At 41.7% G+C, this 25,383-nt stretch overlaps 1 protein-coding gene across 1 annotated transcript in view; it reads left to right on the forward strand.

Moving 5' to 3' along the window:
- Positions 1–25,383, forward strand: part of Ctnna3 (catenin alpha 3) — a 1,414,880-nt gene that overhangs the window by 91,109 nt on the left and 1,298,388 nt on the right. The window contains exon 5 of the mRNA XM_036167773.1: positions 21,801–21,840. Within this exon, the coding sequence (XP_036023666.1) occupies positions 21,801–21,840 (40 nt within the window). The remainder of the gene's footprint in view (positions 1–21,800; positions 21,841–25,383) is intronic.

Below are 25,383 nucleotides of genomic sequence, written 5' to 3' on the forward strand. Positions count from 1 at the left end.
CAAGAAGCGGCAGCCATCACATGTGAACGTGACCTTCCAACCATCCTTTCCAGTCCCTGAACAGTGAGAAGAGAACTCCTGTCTCCTTACTTTAAAAAAAAAAACAACCTTAAAAATTGTGTGTGTGTGTGTGTATGTGTGTGTATGTGTGTGTGTGTGTGTGTGTGTGTGTGTGTGTGTGTGTGTGAACATGAGTGCAGTGTCCTTGGAGGGCAGAAGATGACACCAGATCTCTAGGACAGGAATTGTAAGTGAGTGTGAGCTGCCCAGTCAATCTTCTTCAGGAGCAGGACATGCTCCTGGCTGCTGAGTCATGTGTCCAGTCCTCCATGTTTGAGCCTCTCCTGAATGTTCCTCCTTGGCAAGGTACAAGACCGGAAACTGGAGAGATGTAGTTTTAATGTCTAGCTCCTGTGACGGGGGAAGGAGTGTAGAAGAAAGCACAGTGCATTCCAAACCCCCAAACACCATATCCACTAAAGTCCAATGACACTAGCCATTGCCATAGCCACTGTAAGCTTGATACAAACCACAACAAGTCTGAGAGCTGATACTAACATCACCACTGTTGGCTTTTGAACCTTGAGTTGTGGTACCTGCAACCCGGACCAATGTGAGCTTCTCTCATTTTCCAAAGGAAGCCACGCAGCTTTTGTGGAAGTCTGTGGTTGAAAACAGGGTTACCCCTTTCCTGGAGACTGGCCCATGGCCTTCCAAGCTTTTCCTGTGGACTTAATTCTGTTTCTCATGGGGGACAGTCATGAAAGTTGAGTCAGGCTTTCTCTGTTTAGGATTGACCATCTCCTGACTCATTTGTGGTTTGTGTGGCTGATGTTTAATTGAATATGGTGTTTTAAGACAGAGTAACCAATGGTGTTCATGTTGGACTATTCATACATCGCATGGAAGTTTATGCGTTAGGCACAGCTTGTATTAAGTAGAGCAGAAAGAGAAGTAGAGACAAGAAACAAACTGTTATGAGTTTACTGCTGAAAAATTGAAGTGGCTTTCTGTAGTCATTTATATAACCTTTCCCCCTGTTTTATTCCTTTCTCTATTTATTCCTTCAGAAATCAGTAAATAGTGAGGCTTTCCTAACTGCGTTCATATAAGTAAATGCCAAATTGGGAAAAAAGCCAATTTGTATAGTCTGTTGGCATTCTCCTTTGCTCTGCTACAGCTATTTTCCATAAACCACATGCCAAGCTGGTCCAGAAACTGGGTTTGGGGGCATTTTGACAGAGCCCCAGGCAGATACTTGGAATCTCTGGAGATCTCAGAATACAGTTTTGTGATCAGAGAGGCTCCTCAAATGTCTTACTCTGAAGACATACACATACCACAAAAGAGAAATAACTGAGCATCTCAGCACCCTCTCACCGTCATGGGTGTATTTCCCTCGGTAGTGAGTTCACTCCCTTCCGCCAAGCCAAATGTTCAGAGACGTGCTCCTTCCTGGACCATGGCTTGGGAATCGCTGTTTGAGCAACTTGCCTCTCCTCCCAGTAACTTTTAGGGAGACAGAATGCCTGACAGTTCTTAGTATCCATGCGGTGTAAATTCTGAAAATTCAGCACCTTTAATCTAAATTACTCACCGATCTTTCTTTTGATGCCAGTTTCACATGCCACTAACTCACAAATCATACGAAGCACAATGGGGCTGGCTATCCACACAACAGAGCATCCTTGCCTCCCTCATTCATCCTCCAGCGTCGGGATTTTGAATCGTCGCCTCAGCCTGCACACAATGCATTTTCATTTCCCTTTCTTCGCCTTTTTGATATCTTCTGCTAAGATTGATTTTTTCTTTATAATGAAATTTGTATTGGAAAAAGAAATGATTTATTTAAAAAACAAAACAAAACGTTCTTTCTGACCCTGGTCACCAAAAAGGATGCCAAAAGAATTCACACAGCAAAGCTAAATAAACGGAAAAAAGAGACACCCCTTCATAAATAGCAATGTCCCAGAATAAAGGTAACAAAGAAACAAACGAGCAAGGAATCCACTTTATTCACACCGTTTCCTATTTGAAATAATTTATCTTGAAAACATCTCTAGTTAACTGAAATTGGCCTTTTTCCTTTTGAGACAGATAGGCAGAAGGGCATCCATTACTAAGATCTCCTCGACAAATTTACACAATGTGCTGCCATTACAAATCTGATATATTATTAAGATTAATCAGTTGTACTATTGTGTCATTGTCGTTGTCCCCCGTCCGTCCCGTGTCTGTCCCCACTCCTCCCATCCCTGCCCCCCACTGCCCAGACTGAGATAGTGCTCTGGAAACACCAGCCACTCTTTTGAGTTCAAGTCCAACCTAGGGGTCATATATCTAGAAGTGAAAGCTCAAACTTACTTGTCAGTATATTGAAAACAAAGCTCCCGAAAAGCATTGTTTTTGTTCCCTGTTCCTTCCCTGGGCCATGATGAGTATACAGACAAATGTCAAACAAAGTCTGTGCGAGGGGGACTCGGGGTCATTTGCCTCCCTAAAGAACTTGCTGACTTCAGTATTGTCCCCGAGACAAGAGCAGGAAAAGATGAAAATGTTTGTGAAGGAGACCCAGTTCATGAGACAAGGCACATGTGAGAGCTGGTGAAAAGAAAAGACTCAGAGGTGTGTATTGGGGTAGATAAAATGGGTAATGGGATTAAGTGAGTATAAGGCCAGGAAAAGTTAGGAAATTCAGTCTTTGCAAGTAGATAAAAAGATGAAGCATTTGTCAAAGGAGGAATTTACCTACATGGTAAATTTAAAATGTAACAAAGACTTTTTTTTTTTTGAGCTGAGGATCGAACCCAGGGCCCTGTGCTTGCTAGCCAAGCACTCTACCACTGAGCTAAATCCCCAACCCGATGTTTTTCTTTTATTCCACAAACATGAGACATGTACATGATTGTTTGAGTTTACAATCTGAAATTCTGAAACTAGTTTTCAGGACATGTTGTGACCCATCGTGAATTCCAAATCTTAATAGTTTCCTATGGAACTGTTACCATGTGGGAAAGAAAAAAAAAAAAAAAAAGAAGACTCATAGGAACACAGCAAAAATTCAAGGCCTTGGCTTGGTAAGATGAAGACATCCTATTTCAAAGAGAAGCTCAAATTGATCTTCATGTATTCACTTTTCTGCAAAAGACACTACTGGTAGATGGCCACACAAGCTAAAATTAGTTGTTGATATTATCCCTACACCCAAGTCAGGGCAAAGCCAGAGATCCAAACACTAACCTTGAATCTGCTTGATCTACTGAGAAGTTCTATCCTAGACCATTATCATTCCTTCCATGCTCAAATGCACTGAGAGAGAAGACTGTCGTTATTTGGGTGAAAATGTTCAGTGTATTAGAGCAGAGGCAGCAAGATTTTAGAGACAGCATGGTTGCACTTGTGTGTAGAGAGTTAGATATATGGTTAAATGGACAGTGCTTGGGGCTGGAGACACGGCTCAGAGGTCAAGAGTGCTTGTTACTCTTGCTACTCTTGGTCTTATGGGACCCAAATTTGGTTCCCAGCCTGCTACAAGCCACAAAAATATACAAAGTAGGATTTTGGCTGATTATGACAAAGCCAAGGGCCTTCCAGAGGTCAAGCTGAGGCTCAAGGAGCCTTGGTGATATTTGGCTTTGATTATCAGCCGTTCCCTGCTATGAGTTTCTTGTGTGCTATTGTAGCTTTTCCATCATTTACTGGGCACCATTTCCCCTCTACTAAAGGAATACTTTGATGACCTTCTGTGCTGACAGCTATGCTCAGCCAGAACCCCAGGTCAAGCCTCCCTGTAATTATCATCATTGGCAGCATCTGGCCAGGACCATCCCCAGACTGAGGAAAGTACTTTATCAGAGATACCTCTGTACTCTCTAAGAGCAGACTTAAGCATCCAGACTCCCTGTTTGAGAAGGCCTGAGGATGTGCCAATTAAGCTTTACTTCCCTCCTTTCCTGAATCTTACCTCTAGTTCCAGATCTCCCTTTAACTATTACCAGAGGCATCTAGCTGTACACAGGTTGCCTAGTGACTGAGCACACTTTCCCCCACCCTGCAGAAAAATGGCAGATAGCTTGGACAGAGAGGAGCCACAGGAAAAAAAAGAAGGCAGTTTCATTTTCTCTCATTTGCCTAGCAACTTATAGATTAACATTTTCTACCAATCACGTTTAAGGTTATAGCTGAGCACGTAAGATCCCTCTTCTTAGCTATTACCCAAATTTAGCCTTTAGTTAATTCATTTCCCTATTAGTCACTTCCCTTTTGGGTTGCAAATGATAATTAACAATGACTGCCCCTCTATGTGATTCTTATCACCCCTCCCTTTGACCCTGGAAGCCTGGCTTTGCACTGCCAAGGGATTACTGCTTGTAAGTGTATATATACCGGGACTCCCAGGGCACGGGAGAAAGAGGATTTTGAAGAATAAATGACTGGACCAAGAGCTCTGTGTGCTGAGTCCTCACCGTTCCTAGTTCTCTCTCCTGAGCCCCTGGGATGTATAATATTAAGGCTGGTCTCTCTAATATTATACAAGGCCAGCACCTTTAATGGGCAGCTCACGAATGTCTGTACCTCCAGTTCAAGGGACGTCTGATGCCTATGCCTCTGATACCTGCAATCATGTGTACATACCACCTTCCATATATACACAATTAAAATTAATAAAGTTAAATCTTAAGAAATAGACAGTGCTCAACATTCACACATTTTCTTACAAAATTCTGTGTTTTAGGGATAAGATGTGTGTTTTCTTTTCTTTTTTTTTTCTTTGACCAGTACTGATTGGGAATGTTTGAGGAAGTAAAATGAGAAAGAATTTGTGTTTATGGGGATGAAGAAGGACTGTACTTGGGAATATGCTGAGCGATGGAGAGACCAGAGTCTGAAGAGAATCTAGATACATTTTCCTTTGAAAACAGTGGAATTGCAAAGCAGTCCCATTGGATCTGGCATGGGGATTTTACCCCCAAACAGCAGTCATCATAACCCCTGAGCTCTCCTCTTCTCTCAAAGGACTCATTTCCTATATTCCTTCCTGATTCGTCACTGCCAGAACCTTCTTTTTCAGTTCCAGAATTGGAACCCCAATTCCTGTGAGGTGAATGCTTGCTCCTAATCCCAGCAGTCCACAGGCAGTAAGAGATCATTCTAAGGTTAATACAAATATTCTTTCATGAGCTCCTGCCTAGTAACTGTAAACCTTGGGTCCTTTGTTCTTTGTGTGCGTGTGTGCGTGTGTGCGTGTGTGTGTGTGTGTGTGTGTGTGTGTGTGTGTGTGTGTGTGTGTGTGTTTTGAGACAAGTTTTCTCTGTGTTGCCCTGTAGACCAGGCTGTCCTGGAACTCATAGAAACCCACCTGCGTCTGCCTCCTGGATGCTGGGATTAAAATTCTGCAACCTGCACCACCACCACTTGGCTATTCTTTGTTCTCATCATTGACGCTTGTGATATGACAAATGAGTGGAGCAGGGGATTTCTTATGCCTCCTTTATTTTTGCAACTTAGGGGATCCGATCTAAGGCTCATACTCACTAGGCAAGTGCTATCTATACCTTTGAGCCACACTGGTCCTGTTTCACCCAGTCTAACTCTGTTCTTGAGGCTATAGAAGCACTGTTGGCATTGCTACAGCTGATTATTGGAGACAAGGAGGAAGCAGATGCCAGTGCAGTGTATGCCACAGAAGAGATTTATTTGTGGCAAGGCTTTGATGGTCAGTGGTGGGCGAGGACACTCAGGGAGGATAGGAAAAAAAAAAACCCATTATCTTCTTGGATCCACATCCCAATAGCTTTATACATTTAAGGTATATAGTTCTCACAGTTCCATGTGATGGTGTGGAAGCAGAATAGTAGTTCCATCTAAATGTTAATGTACTAATTCCACAACCCATGGACATATTGTTACATTCCTAACAGTAATTAGGTTAAATGTAGAATTGTGTTTGATGAATAGTTGGAGGTATGCTGGGTCATTTGGGTGGATGCAGTATTATCACAAAGGTCTTGGAAGGGTAAGAGAAGGGCAGACGGAGTGAGCAACATTCGAAGCATGTGGCCTTACTTTGCTGCTTTTGACAGAGAGGTGAGGTCATAAGCCATGAATGCCAGTGAGTCCCAGAAGTCAAGGGAGAACTGATTCTCACCTAATGCTGTTAGAAGGAGCACTATCCTGCTAACACCCTGGTCTAGCACCATGAGACTTACAGAACTGATGGTTTATCTTCAGAAGATGACAAACTGATGTTGTTTTTCAACCATGAAACTTGTTTAATTTGTTGCAATAGCAATAAATACTAACACAGAAGGCTATTTTATTCTAATTTTATAAACATGATAACTGAGTTTTAGGGTAGTTCTATAAAATCCTCTTGTTCTCAGAACTAGAGACAGAAGATTCAGATCTAGACCTGTTTATTTCCACAGTCTATACTATAAAGACAGTTGCATCTTTCTTGGTTACTCAGGCGTTTCTAACTGTTCTTGACCACACCCTTGGCTCTAGTGAAGGGCCGCTGGCCACGTCTTCCACCCAGATTCTTAGGAATGTTTTTAGGTAGAGCTCAGGAAACTCCCAGTACTTCCAAAAGTCAGGGGCAGGAGAAGAGAATCTTGTATGTAGGACAGTTCTTAGACCAGCAACTCTTCTGTTCTATCCATCCCAAACACCCTTGTCCACCCTACCCACAGTCTGAAGCACTGGGCTGGTTTGCCCTAGTGACTAACTTTCTATTCTTAGAAAGCATATGGTAGAAACAATGAATAGAAACAATATGGGCCATGCACATTCCTCTTCCCACGTAATCTGCCACATTTGGCTTACAATGTTTCTCAGGCAAGCAGAAACAGAGCCTGCAATCCAGAAGTCACCCTGGTTACACTCTTCCCAACCGTCTTCCATTTATTTCATTAGTTAAAAGCTTGTTTTCTGAGCTATACAATGCATTTAGGCATCTTTCATAAGAATGCCATTGATAGTGTGTGTTATAACGTGCACATAACAGATACGACAGCATTTAAAACATCATTTGATCATAAACCGGGGGCCTGACCATGTGTATAGCTGATTCGTGAATTAGACCACAGAACAATTGTTGATGGTGTTGCTAACTTTCATAAAGATAAAACATATTTCTATTTGAACCCTAAATGGTGGTTTTGGTCCTGTCTTGAGGGGAAAAAAGGTATTTCCTATAAATCAGTTTAGTTCTATTTGTTTTATGAGCTGTACAGAAGCACAAGCCTGAGTTTAATGAAGTATTTCACACATTCTCTCATAAGTCTTTCTTGGAAACCCAAGACATCAATGTTATGATAGGCTATCAGAAAAGGGGAGGAAAAGGTTCATTATTCCAGAAATATTACCATCCATGGCCGTGCACAGCAATGAGGATTTAATTATTTTGATGGTTACTTTGCAGTAAGTTAACAAATGTTTCAGATTGCAAACAACAAAAAACTGTGCCCTTGATAAAGGATGAGGGAAGACCCTCTTCTCTCCTTTGGTGCATTTTATCTTTCCCTGTTACAAGATTTTCTTAAATTTGGGGTTATCTTAGGACTTAATTCATTTTTTCCTGGCTTTCATCTGTGGCGTCAATTTATTATAATATATATATGTATATATATACATGTATTATAGAATATATATCCTTGCACACATAGGCATATATATATATATATATATATATATATATATATATAATATTCAAGGATTGAGTTTTTAAGATTTATTTTATTTGTAGATATGTGTGTAGGTGCTCACAGAGGCCAGAAGAAGGTATCAGATCTGCTGGCAGTGGAGTTACTATTTGTTATGAGGCCCCAAAGTGGGTGCTGGGATCTGAACTCAGGTCCTTTGGAAGAGCGGCAAGTACTCTTAACTGATGAGCCATCTCTCCAGCCCCCATGGTTTGAGATTTTAAAAACAAACCTTTTATTTTAGAATAGAGAGAATGTGTGTGTGTGTGTGTGTGTGTGTGTATGCTGTGGTGGGCATGTGGGCCTGCACACCATGGGATATATATGGAAGTCAGGACAGCCTTGGGTGTCAGGCCTCACCCTTCCACCTGTGTTGAAGCAAGGTCTGTCTTTACACACTAGGCTAGCTGGCTGAGAGTTCCTGGGGCTTCTCCCGTCTCTGTCCCCATCTTCATAGAGTTTAGGATTGCAGCTGCATTTGTGTGTGTGTGTGTGTGTGTGTGTGTGTGTGTGTGTGTGTGTGTGTCTGTCTGTCTGTGTTTCATTTTTTGAGACAGGGTTTCTCTGTGTAACTCTAGAATCTGTCCTGGAACTCACTCTGTAGACCAGGCTGGTGGTCTTGAACTCACAGAGATCCGCCTGCCTCTGCCTCCCAAGTACTGGGATTAAAGGCGTGTGCCACCACTGCCTGGCCTGCATCTGGGTTTTATGGGGTTCTGGGAACCCCACTCAGGCTGTCAGGCTTTCGCTGCAAGCGCTTTCCGTGGTGAACCATCTCTCCAGCCCGAGAATAGTCTTGCAGTCATGGAAAAGTCAGAAGAGAGAGTACAGAAGGGTTCTGGACCTTTCTGTGGTGATACATTTGTAATCTGAAAAATAAAGCTTGCCTGACGATCACAGGACACAGCCAGGCTCAGAGTTAGCCACAGAGGTCAGGCAGTGGTGGCACACACCTTCAATTCCAGCACTTGGGATCACACGCCTTTAATCCCAGCACTGGGAAGGTTGAGACAGGAAGTGATGCCGCTGGGCGGAGAAGGGAATATAAGGTGGGAGGAGACAGGAATTCGCTCTTTTGCTGTCTCTGTCAGGCAGAGGAGCTGGTGAGGTAAGAGGTGCTGCCTGTGGCTTGCTCTGCTTCTCTGATCTTTCTGCCTTCACCCTGACAGCTGGTTCCAGTTTTTTTTTAATTATAAGACCATTCAGGATTCATAAAACACCTTTCTTTCTGATTTCTTCTATTATAGCATCTTATGATTCATTTGCCACAACAGAGAAGCCAGCACTAACATGTTTTAAACTGAGTTCCACCATTTAGATTTCCCCAATTTTCTTTTCGTGTCTTTTTCTGCTCCAGGATCCAACACAGGACCTCACACGACATTCAGTCATTGCATCTTCTCAGACTTTCTGTCAGTCTTTCAGATTTTCCATGACTGGTAATTCTCATGAGTACTGGTCAGGGATTTTGTAAGTGGCCCTTCTATAAATCAGCTTTCCATCACTGTGAAAAAAAAATACCTGGATAGGGTTGGAGAGATGGCCCCAATGTTTAAGAGCACCTGATGCTCTTGCAGAGGACACAGTTTTAGTGTCCAATGCCTACATAGTGACTCACAGTGATATATATGTAAGCTTCAGTTCCAGAGAGTTCCGTATCTTCTTATGGCCTCCATGAACACCAGACATGCCTATGCTATGTACACATACAAGCAGGCAAAACAGCAGGCAAAAACACACAAAATAAAGATAAATAAATCTTAAAAAAACCAGGATGCTCATGCGTTCAGAAATTTGGTTCATGATAGGTGGGCTTCCTGGAGTTTGCCCTGTAGTGAAGCATGCATGACTTTGTGGTGGGAATGTGTGGCCCAACCAAACTGCTCACTCTATTTGTCAGCAGGAGAAGTGTTAGGATGCTACAGTCACCATTTGGAGCACAGTCCGAAAGAAGCAACGCTGACCACTAGATCTTACCTCCTGATGGATCTGTCACTTTACAGTCAACAGTACTGCCACGGGACTAAGCCTCCAACATGTGAACCTTTTGGGGATTTTCAGGACCCAAACTAGAGCAGACCTCAGAATTTCCCTCAAGTGTTGTGCTCTTTTAAAAATACATTGTTAGACTGGGGTTTGGGTTTGGGGTATGTGAAGACTATAGGGATACAGTATGGTTCTCATCAGATCCTGTCAAGGGTACATACTATGAACATGATTTATCACTCACATATGCTGCCCGAGCCAACTCCCTTACCAAATCTTCCTCTGCTCTTCCTCCACATTTTCCCTACTCTGCTGTTTGGAAACAAGCCGACTGATAGGTTACTAGAAGGTGAGAATACTTCAGCTCCTTCTGTATATGTGTGAGACATGTAAAGTAGTTGGTTTTTTTTTTTTCTGATAGAAAGGGGGCCTCTTCCATTTTTTTTTTTATAACAGCCTAATTTTGATTTCTGTTATAATTCTTTATTTTCCCTTTTAAAAAAGAGACAAGACATGTGTGTTCATTAGGGTTCTCTAGGGGGTTGGAACTGACAGAATGAATATGTCTACATGTTACAAAGGGGCTTTTAGTGATTGGCTTACACAACATAGGCTGAGTAGTTGGACAATGGCCGTGTGTATATGCAGAAGAGGCTGAGAATCGGTAGTCTCTACCTGCAGGCCTCAGTTTCAGTTTGCTTTAGAAGGCTGAAGAAGTTGGGTCCCATTGTCAGTGAAAGATGGCGGTGAATTTGCTCAACCAAAGAGAAGCAAAGTCAGCAGAGGGGAAGCTGCATGGCTTTCCCCTACGGCCTCTTTGTGTACGGGCTTCAGTGGGGAAGGTGCTACCCACTCCGGGGGAGGGCATTCCCAGCTCAAAGAATCCTTCCAGGAAACACCCTCGTGAACCCACTCAGAGGTGAGCCCCTTAGCTAATCTCAGATTCAGCCAAATTGACAACTAACACTAAACATCACAGAGTGCATATAAAGACAATATATTCCATTCTACTTAAGACGTTATCTTAAATACTCTAATTTGAGAATATTTACTTGAGATATTCTAATTTGAACAATGTAGACATGGGAAAATGTGCATGTTAAAGTCAGTGTTAGCGCTATATAGCACATTCTAATTGTCTGAGGGGAAATTCTCCAAATCCTTTCAGAAATATTCTTTATTAACTGTATAGTGAAGAAATTATTCCTTGAAATCTTAGAGGTTGTGATTTATGACTTGTTCTGTTTCATAGATTGGAAGCATCAATGCTAGTTAAATCACTTCAAAAAATGTACATATGTGTGTGTGTGTTTCAATTCAAATTATTTATCCTTTTTTAGTCTCTATTTTGTTCAGAGTAAATGAGCTTGCATTTTACTTAGGAGACTAGAACAGTACCAAGAGACATTATCCTTCCTATGTAAACTGTGAGTTACTCACTTGTTAATCCACATTGCTTAATCCCTTCCTACTTTGTGTTTGGCTCAGTTTCTCAAACAGTGATCCGATTTGTAAAGAATCAATCATAACATATCACAGTTGAACCTCTTTCGAAATAATCTATTTCATTCCTTATTTAATGAGGCCTGAAAGAGTCTTGGCACAGGTGGTCAGCTGGTGGGAGCAGAGTGGGATTGGAATTTGGGACTTTGCATGTGAAGCCCTTCTTCCCATGATGCAATGATGTTCATTTTCCCTTAGTTCAGAAATTCCACTGTGAACAGGGCTCTGTTCTGAACGAGGCTTTCAAATGTGAGAGAAGCCAGATGATCAAAGGTTCCTCTTTGACTCTGGTCCAGGCTTTCCCATAAAGCCGGAGACATTTCCCCCACAGAACCTGTTTTTTTTTAAATTTTTTTATTTTTTTTTAATCATTACTATCTTTTATCACTATGGAGGAAATACAGGCCTAGTTGTGAATTGAACACACACACACACACACACACACACACACACACACACTCACACATTTCATAAGTAGCCAGGGGGATTCTGACCCATCTTCTGTCTTCTGAAGGCATCAGTACATTTGAAAGAAATTTCTTAGATCAAGCCTAAAACGTATTGTATTATTAATGTACCTTAAAATTAAAGGAGAAATAGCCTGAAAGTACCTGAAAGGGAGTTTTGAGGGAATCCATTCATCTCCAACACAGTGATTCTGCCAGATAAAGAAATAGAAAACATTTTCCTCCTTGTAGATTTCACGTGACATTACCACATATTCAATTTATATTTTATTTATATTGTTCACATACCAAAAAAAAAAATCCTCATTATGCACCTATATGACTTCAGAAAGTGAAAAAAAACCCAGAGTTAAAAATAACAGTGTTATTTATGAGTAGACCATTTGATGGTTTCTATGTATACTGTTAAAGAGTGGTACATTTTTCCCAGCATTGATCAAACCGTACTCAGGATATTGATCTGAAATATTCAAACTCCAAATGCACTGAACAGAGCTCCTCATAATGCAGGCCTGCGTGGACAGCCCTGTGCACTCATGTGCCAAGGGCTTCTGTTTGGCTGCTTTTCTATCTGCAGGCTCTCCCCCCCTCCCTTGAGTCAGACTGTTTCCCCCCCAATTGATGAAGTCTTTCTGAAGTAGTTGCCTTGGTTTCTTTTCTTTACAGAGTGGATATACCACTTGGTTTGGAGATATGGGGATTCTGGAAATACCCTGTCACTTGCCATTTGGTAATGTTTTACTGTGATCTTTGCAACACGGTCCTCATAATGTCAACTTCGAAAGTTAAACTTTCGAGTTTCCTATAAATTTAGTGGTTTTTTTTTTTTTTTTCAGAAATGACCCATTGACTATTGACTCTGTGTCATTTTCTTAAGAGGTCCTAGTATTTGTTGTATTCCTGATACAAACTGTTTCTCTAGGTCTCACCAACAAGGCAGAACAGGAAGTTCTCATCACTACCATCATCCTAAGTGTCTTTGTGTGGCTATTTCAGAATTGTGGGACTCTCCTATATCTCCTATATCTTTTCTGCATGTTTGTGAAGTTAGCACTCACCGTGCGATCACTGTGGGTAGTGGGTTTGGAGGCTCCCACTCCTAGGCCGGCTCAGTGCCCAGGCTGCTGTGAGCTTATGCCATTATCTGTCTCTTCCCCCTGGCTCTCCTGGCTCCTTGGCTCTCTCTTGGCTGGCTCCTAGAACATGGTGCTGATAGTCATAAGTTGAAGTGGGGCCCACACTTTCTATGGCCACCTTTGTGGAGTTGCATTCACCAATTTTGTGTAGAAATTTCACAAATACGATTAGATAATTTCTATTTTTCATTTAGACTCCAGCAGAGTCTGAGGATAATCTAGGACATTATTGAACTTCTTCAGAATTAGCCCTTACACTGCTGCCTATTTTCTGTGGGTTAAACCTGTGCACGTAACATTCCAGTTTTCCCAGGCGAGTTCTACTACACAAGTAGAACCTTCCTCTCCTCCTGGACATGTCTGAAATTTCAAAGCAAGCACCAGGACAGTTGAAAGCCTTTGCAGCCCTATGCATTCTTATCTTTGGAAGCTTCTATCTCTTCCTAGAAACTATATTAAAATGCATTTTAAGTCAACACTCAATGTAGTTTTTTAATGTGGAAAAAATGGAAATATTTTTATAAGATGTGCACTGAAAAAATGTTCATGCAAATAACATTTGATTTATATGTAGCTGTAAATTATTTGGCTTTGTTATGTATTTTTGGGAACTCCTTTGTAGTGAAATAGGATGTACAAATGTTTTGAATAACATTAATTGTTTATTACAGTTCAAGTTAATTGAGGCTCATAATGCACTTTTAGACAACTGCTCAATTTTTTATTTTGCAATTTTCTCTTTCCATTTTCGTATCAAGAATAGTTCCCACATGCTTTGAAAAGGTTGTACTTCCCAAAAAACTATGTCTGTATTGCTGAGTGGATCAACTATTCTGAATTTGTGGGGATTCTGGGTGTTCTAAACACAAGTCTGCTTTCTGGCCCTTCTTTTCTGGCTTTTCTCCTTCTCTCTTTCCCTCTGAACCTTAACTCTGTTTTGGCATCTTAATATGAATCGCAGCTGTGAGTATAATCAGCTCATCTGTTAGACACAACACAAAAATGTTAAAGTGATGAAGGGTAAGTGGAGCACAGGCTTTTCTGCAGGTGCATGGAATGATCCTGTGGCAACAATAGAGTCCAAAAAAGTATCATTGTCCTGATCATCACCATCATCACCATCACTATCACCATCATCACCATTACCATCACCATCATCACCATCATTATCACCATCATCACCATCATTATCACCAACATCACCATCATCACCATCATCACCATCACCACCATCATCATCATCATCATCATCATCACCACCACCATCATCATCACCACCACCATCATCACCATCACTATCATCATCACCATTACCATCATCACCTTCATCACTATCATCATCACCATCACTATCACCATCATGACCATCACCATCAACATCATCATCACCATCATCACCATCATCATCATCACCACCACCATCATCATCACCACCACCATCATCATCACCATCATCACCATCACTATCACCATCATCACCACCACCATCATCACCATCATCATCATCATCACCATCACCATCATCACCATTACCACTACCATCATCACCATCACTATCACCATCATCACCATTACCATTACCATCATCACCATCATCATCATCACCACCATCACCATCACTATCACCATCACCATTATCACCATCACCTTCATCATTATCATCATCACCATCATTACTATTACTATTTTTTTACCCCTTTCATAAGGCGTAGTACCAAAGCTGGAAACCGAGAGTGTGTGGAGTGTGAAGAGCAGCAGCAGTTAAGCACTCAGCCCCATCTGAAAAGTGAGGCACCGATGAAGAGGGGAATGGCTGCTGGAAAATGGGAAGCCAAGAGCTGCGTGGACTGTGGACCAGATGGCAGAGGCAGAGTCTGAGAAAGAGTCACTTCCGGCTCCCCTGTCTCTTTGCTAGATAAACTTCGTCTGTCAGGAATCACCTGGCCTTGACCTTTATTCATTTATCTTTTGGAAAGTTATCGTTTTCTTGCTGCTTTTTTTGATGCCTTTTACAGTCACTATAGTAAACTGCATGTGTCATACATACTACAGAAACTTTCTCACAAAATTGCTTTTTATGTTGAATTTGTAAAGCCACATCTTTCTGTTTCCTTTTTTATTTCCATAGTTTTAGACCTAGAAAGGCCATTCCCTCTGTATCTGTAAATACATAATTTTCATTAAGTTTCTTATCAAGTCTTTAATTCATCTATGACATAGGAGTTCTCTTAGTATATACTATGAATCAAATGCCCAACTTATTTCTTTTAAAGCATGTAATCAGTTATGGCAAAACCATTTATAAAATAATTATTTTTCTTATTCATTCCTCATTAATAGAAATATATTGTAAACTATGAATCAAGTTCCATTTTAGGCTATCTTATTTATCCTGTTTTTTTATAACCCAATAATATTCTATATTGTTATTATTATTATTATTATTATTATTATAGATTTAGAATGTTGATTTTTTAGAGATTTATTTATTTTTATTTTATTTGTATGGGTGCTTTTCCTTAATGCATATCTGTACTATAGTGCCACAGAAGCCAGAGATGATATCAGATCCCTTGGAACTGGAGTTTCAGACCGTGGTGAGCTGCAACTGAATGTTGGCAACTGCTTCTGGGTTCTTTGGAAGAATAGCCAGTAGTCTTCACCACTGAATCATCTCTTTAATCCCAAGCATATTTATCATTATTTTTAAAAAAATCTTATTTGCTTATGCTTTCAGATGAATTTACAATTCCTTCATCAGACATTGAACCACTGGAATTTTGATTTGCAGTGAACCAAACTCCCCTTGTTTGCTTTGTTTTTATACACAGGAACACTTATTCATGTGTTCTATGGTCTCACTAAAGATCATTTCCCCCCACCTCCCTGACTATTTTGTTAATGAGGTTGGATCACGCAGACAGATGTTGGTACACAGGCATGGCAAGTCTTTGCTGCCCATTACAAACTTGCAGTTAGTTTGAAAGAAGAAGGTAAGGAAAGCCACTGAGCTATCATGAACTCTCCCCTGAGTGTCTCTGCAGCCCACAGCTTAGCTCTTTATGGCTGTAACTGCACAGGGTTGTCCTCTCTTCAATGTTAAGTGGCTTATTCTGACAGCACTTCATTTCAGTTTCCTTTACCTCCTATAATTAATAGTGATTTTTCTCACTGGATAAGCACTTGGTGTCATGCTCAGTAGTAGCACTGGGAATGTGAGGAGGGGATGAAACAAGGGGAGTCCCTGCTTTCGGGGAGAATTTAGCCTGTTTGGGGAAGACAGAGAAATGAACTTCTAAATGGATCAGAATGTACCAGGAGGTGTTAGGAGCATGAATAAAGACAGGTAGGGAGTGGGTGAGGGGCCACTGATACACAGTAGTCAGTAAAGACCTTTCCCTTAAGTTGACACTGAATGGAGACCTGCAGGGAAGACAAAAAATGTGCCATGCAGATACGAGGCTTGAGGAATAGTCTAGTGAGAGGGGACCTCAAGGAAATAGAAGAGGCTGTTCGTTAAAGGAACAGGACCAAGCAGAAGAGCAGTCAGTTTTGGGGAAATATAACTAACACAATCTTCTCCCACTGCAGAAATCTTTTTCCACAAAAGTATAAGAACATAAAACCTTTAAAACAATCATTGAAAAAGCCTTGAATCAGTATGTAATGCATTTCATGGGGATCTGCTGGGAGATGGCCAAGACAACAGAACAAAACAAAATAAAATGAAACAAACCAAAAACCTGATTCACCTGTTTTTATAATCAAGCAGATACAGCATATTACACACACACACACACACACACACACACACACACACACACACACACACACACACACACACACACTTCCAAGAGAACTAGGCCTTAGTGAAGAGAATCCAATAGGACTTTTTTTTGTGTGTTAATCCTAGATTCACCTGGTAATTGGGGGGTGATCTTCAGTTTAGTTAGCTGGCTTTATTCAGAAGAAAGCCAAGCCCATCTTTATGAGAGGATGGAGTTTTAGAAGATATCCACCTAGGTTGGGCTCCACATTCCCTCAGCATTGTGAGGCAGAGGTATGACCTCTATAGTCGAAGACATGAGTTCCTTCTACTTGAGAAAGAACTATTCATCAAGATGGAATGAAGCCTGTTTAGTTTTTAGGATTCATGTACATTCTTAAGACATTATGGGGGTGTACTTAAAAGTTTTCTACAGTTAATGCTCTGAGGAAAGGTGGTGTATGTGTTCTCTCTTATTTTTCAGTAGGAAGAACGAAACCTCATATTTTAATTTCTATTTGTCTTTATGTAGGCGATGAGTCAGAAGGAGAAGCAGGCTGTTGGCAATGTCAATGGGTCAATTACCGGGAAGTAATGAGGAAAGAAGTCATTTTTATTTTTAGGGATGCTGGGGGTTGAATTCAGGGCCTTATGTGTTAGGAAATCACTCTATCTCTGGCTGTATCCTTAGCCTATTTTTTTTTTTTTTTAATATGGAACTCTCACCTGTTGCTTGGAGAGCTTTAGAGTCTGAACTAGAGAGCTGAAGAGGATCCTCAGTCATTGAGAGTGCGACTGGGCTTGGAGGGAGGAGCTGGTAAGTGAGGGACACTTAGTTTTACAGCACTTGGATTATGATCCAATACGGGTTTTAGGTGGCAGAGAGGGAAGATTGAGACGTGAAGACCAAAGCTTCAGTTAAGGAAACTAAGGTGCAAATGGCCGTGTTTAAAGACCAGGCCTCTTTCTTCACCTTCGCCTTCTCCTCCATTCTATATCTCAAGGTGCTCAAGGGCAGGGATTGTGTAATCTGTGCTGAGTGAAAAATGAGCCCGCACACTGTGCTTGATTACGGCTGAGGGGACAGAGCCGTGTGTCAACCCGAATGCCTCCTTTCCCCTTCTCTTTCAAATATTTATTGAGCATCTGTGGTGGAGCAGACACTGGGAGATAAACTGGATGAGATGATTTTTTCTGCCCTCAGGAAGTTCACTGTCTACTTGGGAGAGATGTAGGGTGTCTGGATAATTTCAGTGCAGGGTAATAAATTCCATGATAGTGGTGTATACCTACTTTCTCAAGTAACATTTATTTGTGATTCCGTAATTGTTCCTCAACATTACTATTCAAAAGTGTCTGCTTATATCCAGGCAAATTTTAGTGAAAATATTATTTTAAGAGCTAATTTTTTTCCTTCCTTTTCTTTTTCCTTTGCTATATTTGAGGGAAATATATTTTTCTGACTCAAGTGTGTGTGTGTGTTGCACATGTGTAAGTATTGCATGTGTGTGTGTTGCATGTGTGTAAGTGTTGCTTGTGTGTATATTGTGTGTGTTGCATGTGTGTGTTGCTTGTGTGTATATTGTATTGTGTGACTGTTTTATGTGTGTTGCATGTGAAAGTGTGTGATGCGTGTGTGTGTGTGTGTGTGTATGTTGTATGCATGTGTGTGTGCATATGTTGCATTTAGAGGAGTGTGCAGGTATGTGAAGGTTAATGCATCCATATGGAGGCCAGAGCTGGATATTGGGTGTCTTCTTCGACTGCTCTACCCCTTATTGTCTTGAGACAGGGTTTACCCATGGTTGGAAACTCACCATTTCAGCTAAGCTGGCTAGTCAACAGCTCTTGGAATCTGCCTGTCTCTAGTTGCCAGTGCCAGGCTTCCCAGCATGGCATTTGTATGGGTGCTGAGGATTGGAACTCATGTCTGTATATGTTAGTAGAACAGGTACTCTTACCACTGAGCCATCTCTCCAGCCCAGCTGACTTTAATGCTTAGCGATGTGAAGGAATAAATAATTGTACGTGAGGCCTGCATACGTCTTTGTTTTGGCAAGTATGTAGGAAGAGTCCTTTGATTGCGACTACTATCCAGGGAGATTCTAGCACTGAATAAAACATTCAAAATCTCTCCCTTTCATGTGATGTGCACCTTGGTGATGCTTTATCAGCTTTGTCTGTGTTAACAGAAGAGGGAGTATTTCTTCTAAGAGAGGTGGGGAGGTTTCCCATCACATCCAAATAGAGCACTTCTTAAGTAAGAGCAGCCAACACCTTTGCTGTGAGCTGGTCATGATTTCCTCTCCTCCTCCTCTTAATTCACTTATTGGGTCAGAAGCTATTACTTGCCGCCCTTTCAATTCGATCCCAAAGAACAAGTGTAAAGGAGAATGGATGTTGTGCAGAGCAGTGTGAATGTGTGCTTCACCTCAGAGCTTGTGCTGGAGAGGAGCAGTAATTACATCTGAAATTACAATAGAAATTGGGTTTAAAACTTAATAGAAAAGGAACCCTCATGCTTGAGTGCTAATTACAAAGAAAAAATTGTTAAGTAAGGAAAGAAAGAGAGGAGCCCTTCAAAAGCTAAGACATTTGAATATGTAACAAGAGAAAACGCCGTATTTGTAAACTGCAGGAAATGGAGCAGCTTCTGGTTGCAGCACGTACTAGAAGAGTTGGGTACAATGTCACACCACTGCAGAAACAATCTGGCCGCCACTCTACTTCATTATTTTAGCCCTGCATTCTTACTTTAAAGGTAGTCAAGTGATTAGAAGTGCGGGAACTATCTGTTTAGATGTAGACTTTTAAAGCTAGGAGGCAGCTACAAGGTGTGGCTACGGATTGAGTCTAGAGACTGCATAAGACACGGTCCTCTTCTACCTCAGATTCCCTAACAGAAAAATAGAGTGATTTTAGTGCCTTATAGGATTTCTTGCTTACAAAAGCAGATTTAAAATAGCATGGCCATGGACGGGAGTGTAGCTCAATGGTAGAGTGCTTGCATCGAATGTATGAGACCTTGGGTTCGTTTCCCAGCATGCTTTCTCTCCACCTAGTGGCAGGGCTTCATTTGGGTATGCATATAGTTGATCTTCTGGGGTTCATATTTGTGGTAATTCCTTGGGCCTGATTGAGCAGTTTCTTCTTTATTCAGATGGACTGGCATACATATACAAACATATGGCATTCTCTAAGGTTTTATGGTGAATAACTCCCATTGAGTAATCAATAGGCAGTGTTTTCAATATTGCAGGCAGATTTAATTTAGACAGAGGAAAAGTGTATTTTTTGTGAAAAGTCTCAGTGTTCTTGAAGAAAGTTAGCTCTATGATTTATTAAGTAGCCACGAGGTAAGAATCATACATGACATTCGAACTGTGTGTTAGAAACTGAGCTAAGTGTTTGTGGACCTGAGATTCTTCAACACTAGTGGGGATTCGATACTATTATTGCCAACTTTCAAATGAAGAAATTGAAATGGAGAGTTGACGTGACACTACTCATCTCTGAGGTGTCCAATGTAGGCCTGGCCTGACTCATCCTCAAGCAGTGGCTCTTTTTATTCATTTAGGCCCGAGGAATATATTAAAACGAGCCAAATGCCTGTCTTGCAGGACTTTCAGATTAATAGGGGAGACAAGAAAGACTAATCTATGATCCAATAGGAAAATGTCACTGAAATGTCAAAATTATAAAAGCATGTTGAGGAGATTGTTCTCAGGCGGGGAGAAAGCTCAGAGATGAAAAGGGATGTGTTGGTGAGAGAGGTGTGGGAAACCCCAGCAATTCTGACCACCTCGTTTCTAGCAGGTAGAGAAATCCTAACATTCGTTAAAAAAAAAAAAAAACTTTTTATTTTATGCGTATGTTTGCCCTCATCTATTTCCGTAAACTACATGCACACAGTGCCCTGAGAGTGCCGGAGAGGGTGTCGGGTCCCCTGGGACTGGAGTTACAGAAGGTTGTGAGCTGCCACGTGGGTGCTGGGAACAGAACCAGGGGCCTCTGCAAGAGGACCGAATGCTCTTGACTGCAGATCTGTCTCTCTAGCCCCGTCTTTGCAGTCCGTGAATGTTTTTGAAACTCTTCTTTTTAGAGAGGCGGCCTGGCAAGTGGTGAGCCTGAGCATTCATTCTAAGCTGTGATGTTAGAGAGCCCATGAGTAGGACAAAACCAGGAACTTGGAGTTGTTTGTTTACTTATCCTTCTGTTCACTCAGTACATTTTCATTACATATACTCTAATATCTTTCATATTACTTCAACACCTTTAATTCAGTACACATACACTGAAGTACAAGCATCTACTGCGTTCAGTATGGATGGTGCAAAGAAATGTAGTTTGATCCCTCTCTCAACATCATTTAACAGAAAAGCCATGAAACAGATGAACTAAGCAGTGATAATTCCAACAGCAGAAGGGCGGCTACAACAATAATGACAGAATTTTGTTCTCTCTCTGGCCAGGCTCTTTTACATTCAACAATTTGCATACTTCATCTCATTTCATCTCGATAGTGTCTCTCCATGGCAGGTTCATATCACACTCAGGGGCTGTCATTTAAAGAGGACATGTGACCTCCTTGTGGTCCCAGAAGTGGATCTGGGCAGGGTAGAATGTGGAATGCACAGGAGACCTCTTATTTATTGGTGTTCTTCCTAGACTCCAAAGACAGAGCTGACCGACGGTGTTCTGGGAGGAAGTGGTAGTGGGGTGGGTAAGACAACCGAGGAGGTGGGACTGGAGCTGCACTGACCTGGAAGTGGGGATGCACCCATTTGTGGACCTGTGTACCAGGAGTCCAGGGCGGCTGCTCTGACTTGGCAGAGCATGTCTTAGTTACTTTGCCTTTGCCGTGATAGACACCGTGACCGAGGCAACTTATGAAAGAAAGAATTTAATATGGGGCTCATGGGTCCAGAGACTTAGAGTCCGCGACCATCATGGTGGGGAACATGACAGCAGGCAGGCATGATACTGGCCAATAGCTGAGAGCTCACATCTTGATGCATTAGCACCAGGCCAAGAGTGCTAACTGGGAATGGTGCAGGTCTTTTGAAACCTCCAAGCATCCACTCCCATCCCACACCAGTGGCACACCTCCTCCAACAAGGCCACGCCCCTGAATACTTCCCAAACAGTTCCATGAGGACAGGGGAATCCGTGGCTGATATGTAAAATGAAATTATAGAATAAAAAAAAAGAGAAAAACAAATCAAAAGCCAATCTACAGGGTTGATATATGAACACCTCAGGAATGAAAACAACAGGCGGTGGTGGCACATGCCTTTAATCCCAGCACTCGGGAGGCAGACGCAGGCGGATCTCTGTGAGTTCGAGGCCAGCCTGGGCTACAGAGTGAGTTCCAGGAAAGGCGCAAAATTACACAGAGAAACCCTGTCTCAAAAAAAAAAAAAAAAAAAAAAAAAAAGAAAGCAAAAACAAATGTCATCATATTCAAATGAGAGTCTTACTTCCTCATTCGGAGTGAAACGGTATTAGGAATTATTTTCCCAGATTTACATGGTGATGTGGGTAGCCGAGGAAGCCTTGAGTGAGTGTGTGTGAAAAGTGGATGAAGTCCTGAATAAACATGTACTGTTGACGTGGGCATGACCATGTCTGGGACCAATGCCACAGATGGATGTGAAATCGTCGAAGTTCATCGCCCCCCCCCCCCCCCCCCCCAGGGCGAGGCTCAGAGGGACCGCAAAGCCTCCTCTGGTCCAAGTATGAACCATGACAGCGTGTGCAAAGATGAGTGTCTGCGATCAACCAGGGTGTGTGAACACTAGCAACGGCAGCGTCTGCGTCCTGGGTGGTACAGAGGGATGCTGCTTGCCTGTAGACTCCTTTCACGGAGACTAGCCACTCCTCCCCCTGTGCTGTGCACGGTGAAAGCGCTAAGGATTCTGGGTTGGTGTGTTGTTCTGTCACTCCATCAGAGTGGGCACGGCCCGCCTGACCTGAGCTTTTCTAGATGTGTATCTGTCTGTCTGGTCCTTCCTTTATGTCCTTACCACCCCAGTCATTTTCCAGGACCAAGCTGGGCTGCACATGGTACGCTGTAAGTTACTGTTTCCTTGACAATGGCAGAGGTGATCGTTGTATTTCTGAAAACACTTATTTAATATTTTCCTAGTTTATATGTCTGTAATTTTTTTTACAACGATGCAATTGGTAAATGGCTTTTTATGTATTTCAGCTTATAAATGCTGTGTAATTATTTTTTTCTTTTTCTAAATAGTTTATTTATTTATCATTACACTTGTTTGCTGAGGGGCACATGTCACAGAGATCTCGTGGAAGTCAGAGGACAACTTGTGAGAATCAGTTTTCTCTTTGCCCCATGTGCGTTCTGGAGAATTCCACTCAGGAGGTCAGGCATGGCAGCAAGAGCCTTTTCCTGCTGAATCATCTTGCCAGCCCCATTTCTTTTTCTTTCAAACAATTTAAAAGTTTTCTCTTCCTTGTGTATTAGTAGAAAAATGTTTGCCAAATCACACAGAGTTATAAAGGCAGACTTACATCATGCAGTAACAGCACTTACCTCATATTTACCTAGAATTCAGTTCGTCATTTTCAGTTATTCATGTGCTCTGATTATTATTCAAGGGATATTTGATATCTTTAACCCCGTAAGCCTGGCTTTTAAATATTATGCTTTTGATTTCAGATTCTTATTTGGAAGTAAGAACACTTGGAAAGTAGCAGCTATGGCTCCCTCTCTGCCCTTGTCTTCCAAAGAGTAGACTAAATTCTAGAGGAGACCTGGGTTGGGGGAGGTTTGGTGGGGAGATCCAGGGAGATGAAGGGTAGATCTTGAAATGCCATGGATGTCTGAATCCAGTCCTCCCTCCCTAACTGAATGTTTTCTGTTTGGGGGAATATTTTCTGTAAGTCATTCTCAAAGAACGGTGTCCTTTCCATTCACACTCTGGAAAAAGAGCTGGAAACAAGGGAGGGCTGGGGATAGATGGAGCCAAATCCTTTCCTCGTCCTCCACTGCCCACGTCTGTCCTCAGCATGTTGTTCTGTCATTTCAGGAAAGAGAACTTACTTTTGGTAGTAACTGTTTGGATATTAAGGGTCAGGACAATCTGAGACTTTCCCCGAGGCTCTCCCAGGAGAAGGAACTCAGTTCCTTGTCTAAAACCTGGAATATGCTTGTCAAGGCCAGTAATGATCTGGGGCCAGAGCTGGTGGGGAGCTGCAGTTTTCTGGATCTTGAGAACTTGGCTTTTTCCCCCCTGAAGGGCTGTGGTTGTCAGCCCCAAGGCAGTTGAGCACTAGGTCTGTAAGGCACTTGAGATATCCTGTGCTCCAACACTGCTTGATTAGTTTCCGGCTGACTTTATGCTAATGTATGACTCCCCTCCCTCCCCTCCCTGATACTGTTCCATTTTTTACTTTCAGGAAAACCACATATAAGATGCTGTCTAACTCCTTAATTTGTCTGGCAGAAGACAGTTCATACAAGACCTCCTGAGCCCAACTTTCCTGTCTTCTTCATCTTCTGATCTCCTGGTTCTTCCTCTCAGGAACCTGGAACTGAAGAACAACTTGATAAATATTGTTAAAAATAACATTGCACATATGTAATAAAAGATGAGCTAATGTAAAATTAGGGATGGAAAACAGTCTTTTGAAGGTAGTGAACTTTCTCAGTAATAAGAGTTTTTAAGGGCTGGGTGATGGTGGCGCATGCCTTTAATCCCAGCACCCAGGAGGCAGAGGCAGGCGGATATCTGTGAGTTCAAGGCCAGCCTGGTTTACATAGCAAGATCCAGGACAGTAACCAAAACTACACAGAGAAACCCTGCCTTGAATAAAAAGAGTTTTTAATGTTGATTAAGAGGAAAAGCTGAAATCTTGTGTGTTTTTTTTTTTTTTAATGTGCCAAGATGCCGTCTGATGACATGAAATATGAGCTACGTAATCAACAGCCTTGCATATGCACCTGCACACACACGTACCCCCACACATGTGACCATACATAGGTATGGATACCATATACACATGAAAAACAAGGAAAAAGAATCAGATGTCTAAAGCGAAGAGTTTATTTCTGGCCCCTTTTCTACTTCAGTGGTCTGCATGTCTGTTTTGGTGCCAGGACCATGATGTGATGGTTTTGTGTTTTTTTAACTATAGTTTTGTAATATAATTTGAAGCTAGGCTGCGATGTCACCAGCATTGTTCACGTTGCTCAGGATTGCTTTGGGTATTTGGGGGATCTTTTGTAGTTCCACATGAAGTTTTGAATTGCCTTTTCTGTTCCTATGAAAATGTAATTCTATTTGTAGTGGGGATTATATTGAATCTGTGGATTACTTTTAATAATCAGCCCATTTACATTGTATTTTATGGTTATACATACATGGGAGTCTTTCTTTCTTTTGGAGTCTTCCTCCATTTCTTCGGTGTTTTAGGGCCTTTCTGTGGAGGAGGGTACTGGGTGTTGAACCCAGGGTCTCGCACATGCTAGGTAAGCAGATTACGCTTGAGCTACATCCTTAGCGTTCTTGTAGAAGTCTTTCACTGTCTATGTTGGATCTGCTTCTGGGTATGTTTTAGGCCATTGTGAATGGAATTGTTTATAGATTTCATTCTCAGCACTTTTATTTACTGATACTTCTATTTGGCTTTATAAACTCCTACTTTGCTGGTATAGTTTGTCAGATAAGAGAGTTTCCTGGTAGCACCGTTAGGGTCTTAAGTGTAGTGTCATAGGATCTGCAAACAGGGATGATTTTTTGTTTCCTACCCCATTTGTTTATGTTTCTTGGCTTATGTCTATGACTTAGTTCTTATTT

Source organism: Onychomys torridus, chromosome 18 (genome assembly GCF_903995425.1).
Source record: "Onychomys torridus chromosome 18, mOncTor1.1, whole genome shotgun sequence".
In the NCBI taxonomy this organism is placed as follows: Eukaryota; Metazoa; Chordata; class Mammalia; order Rodentia; family Cricetidae; genus Onychomys; species Onychomys torridus.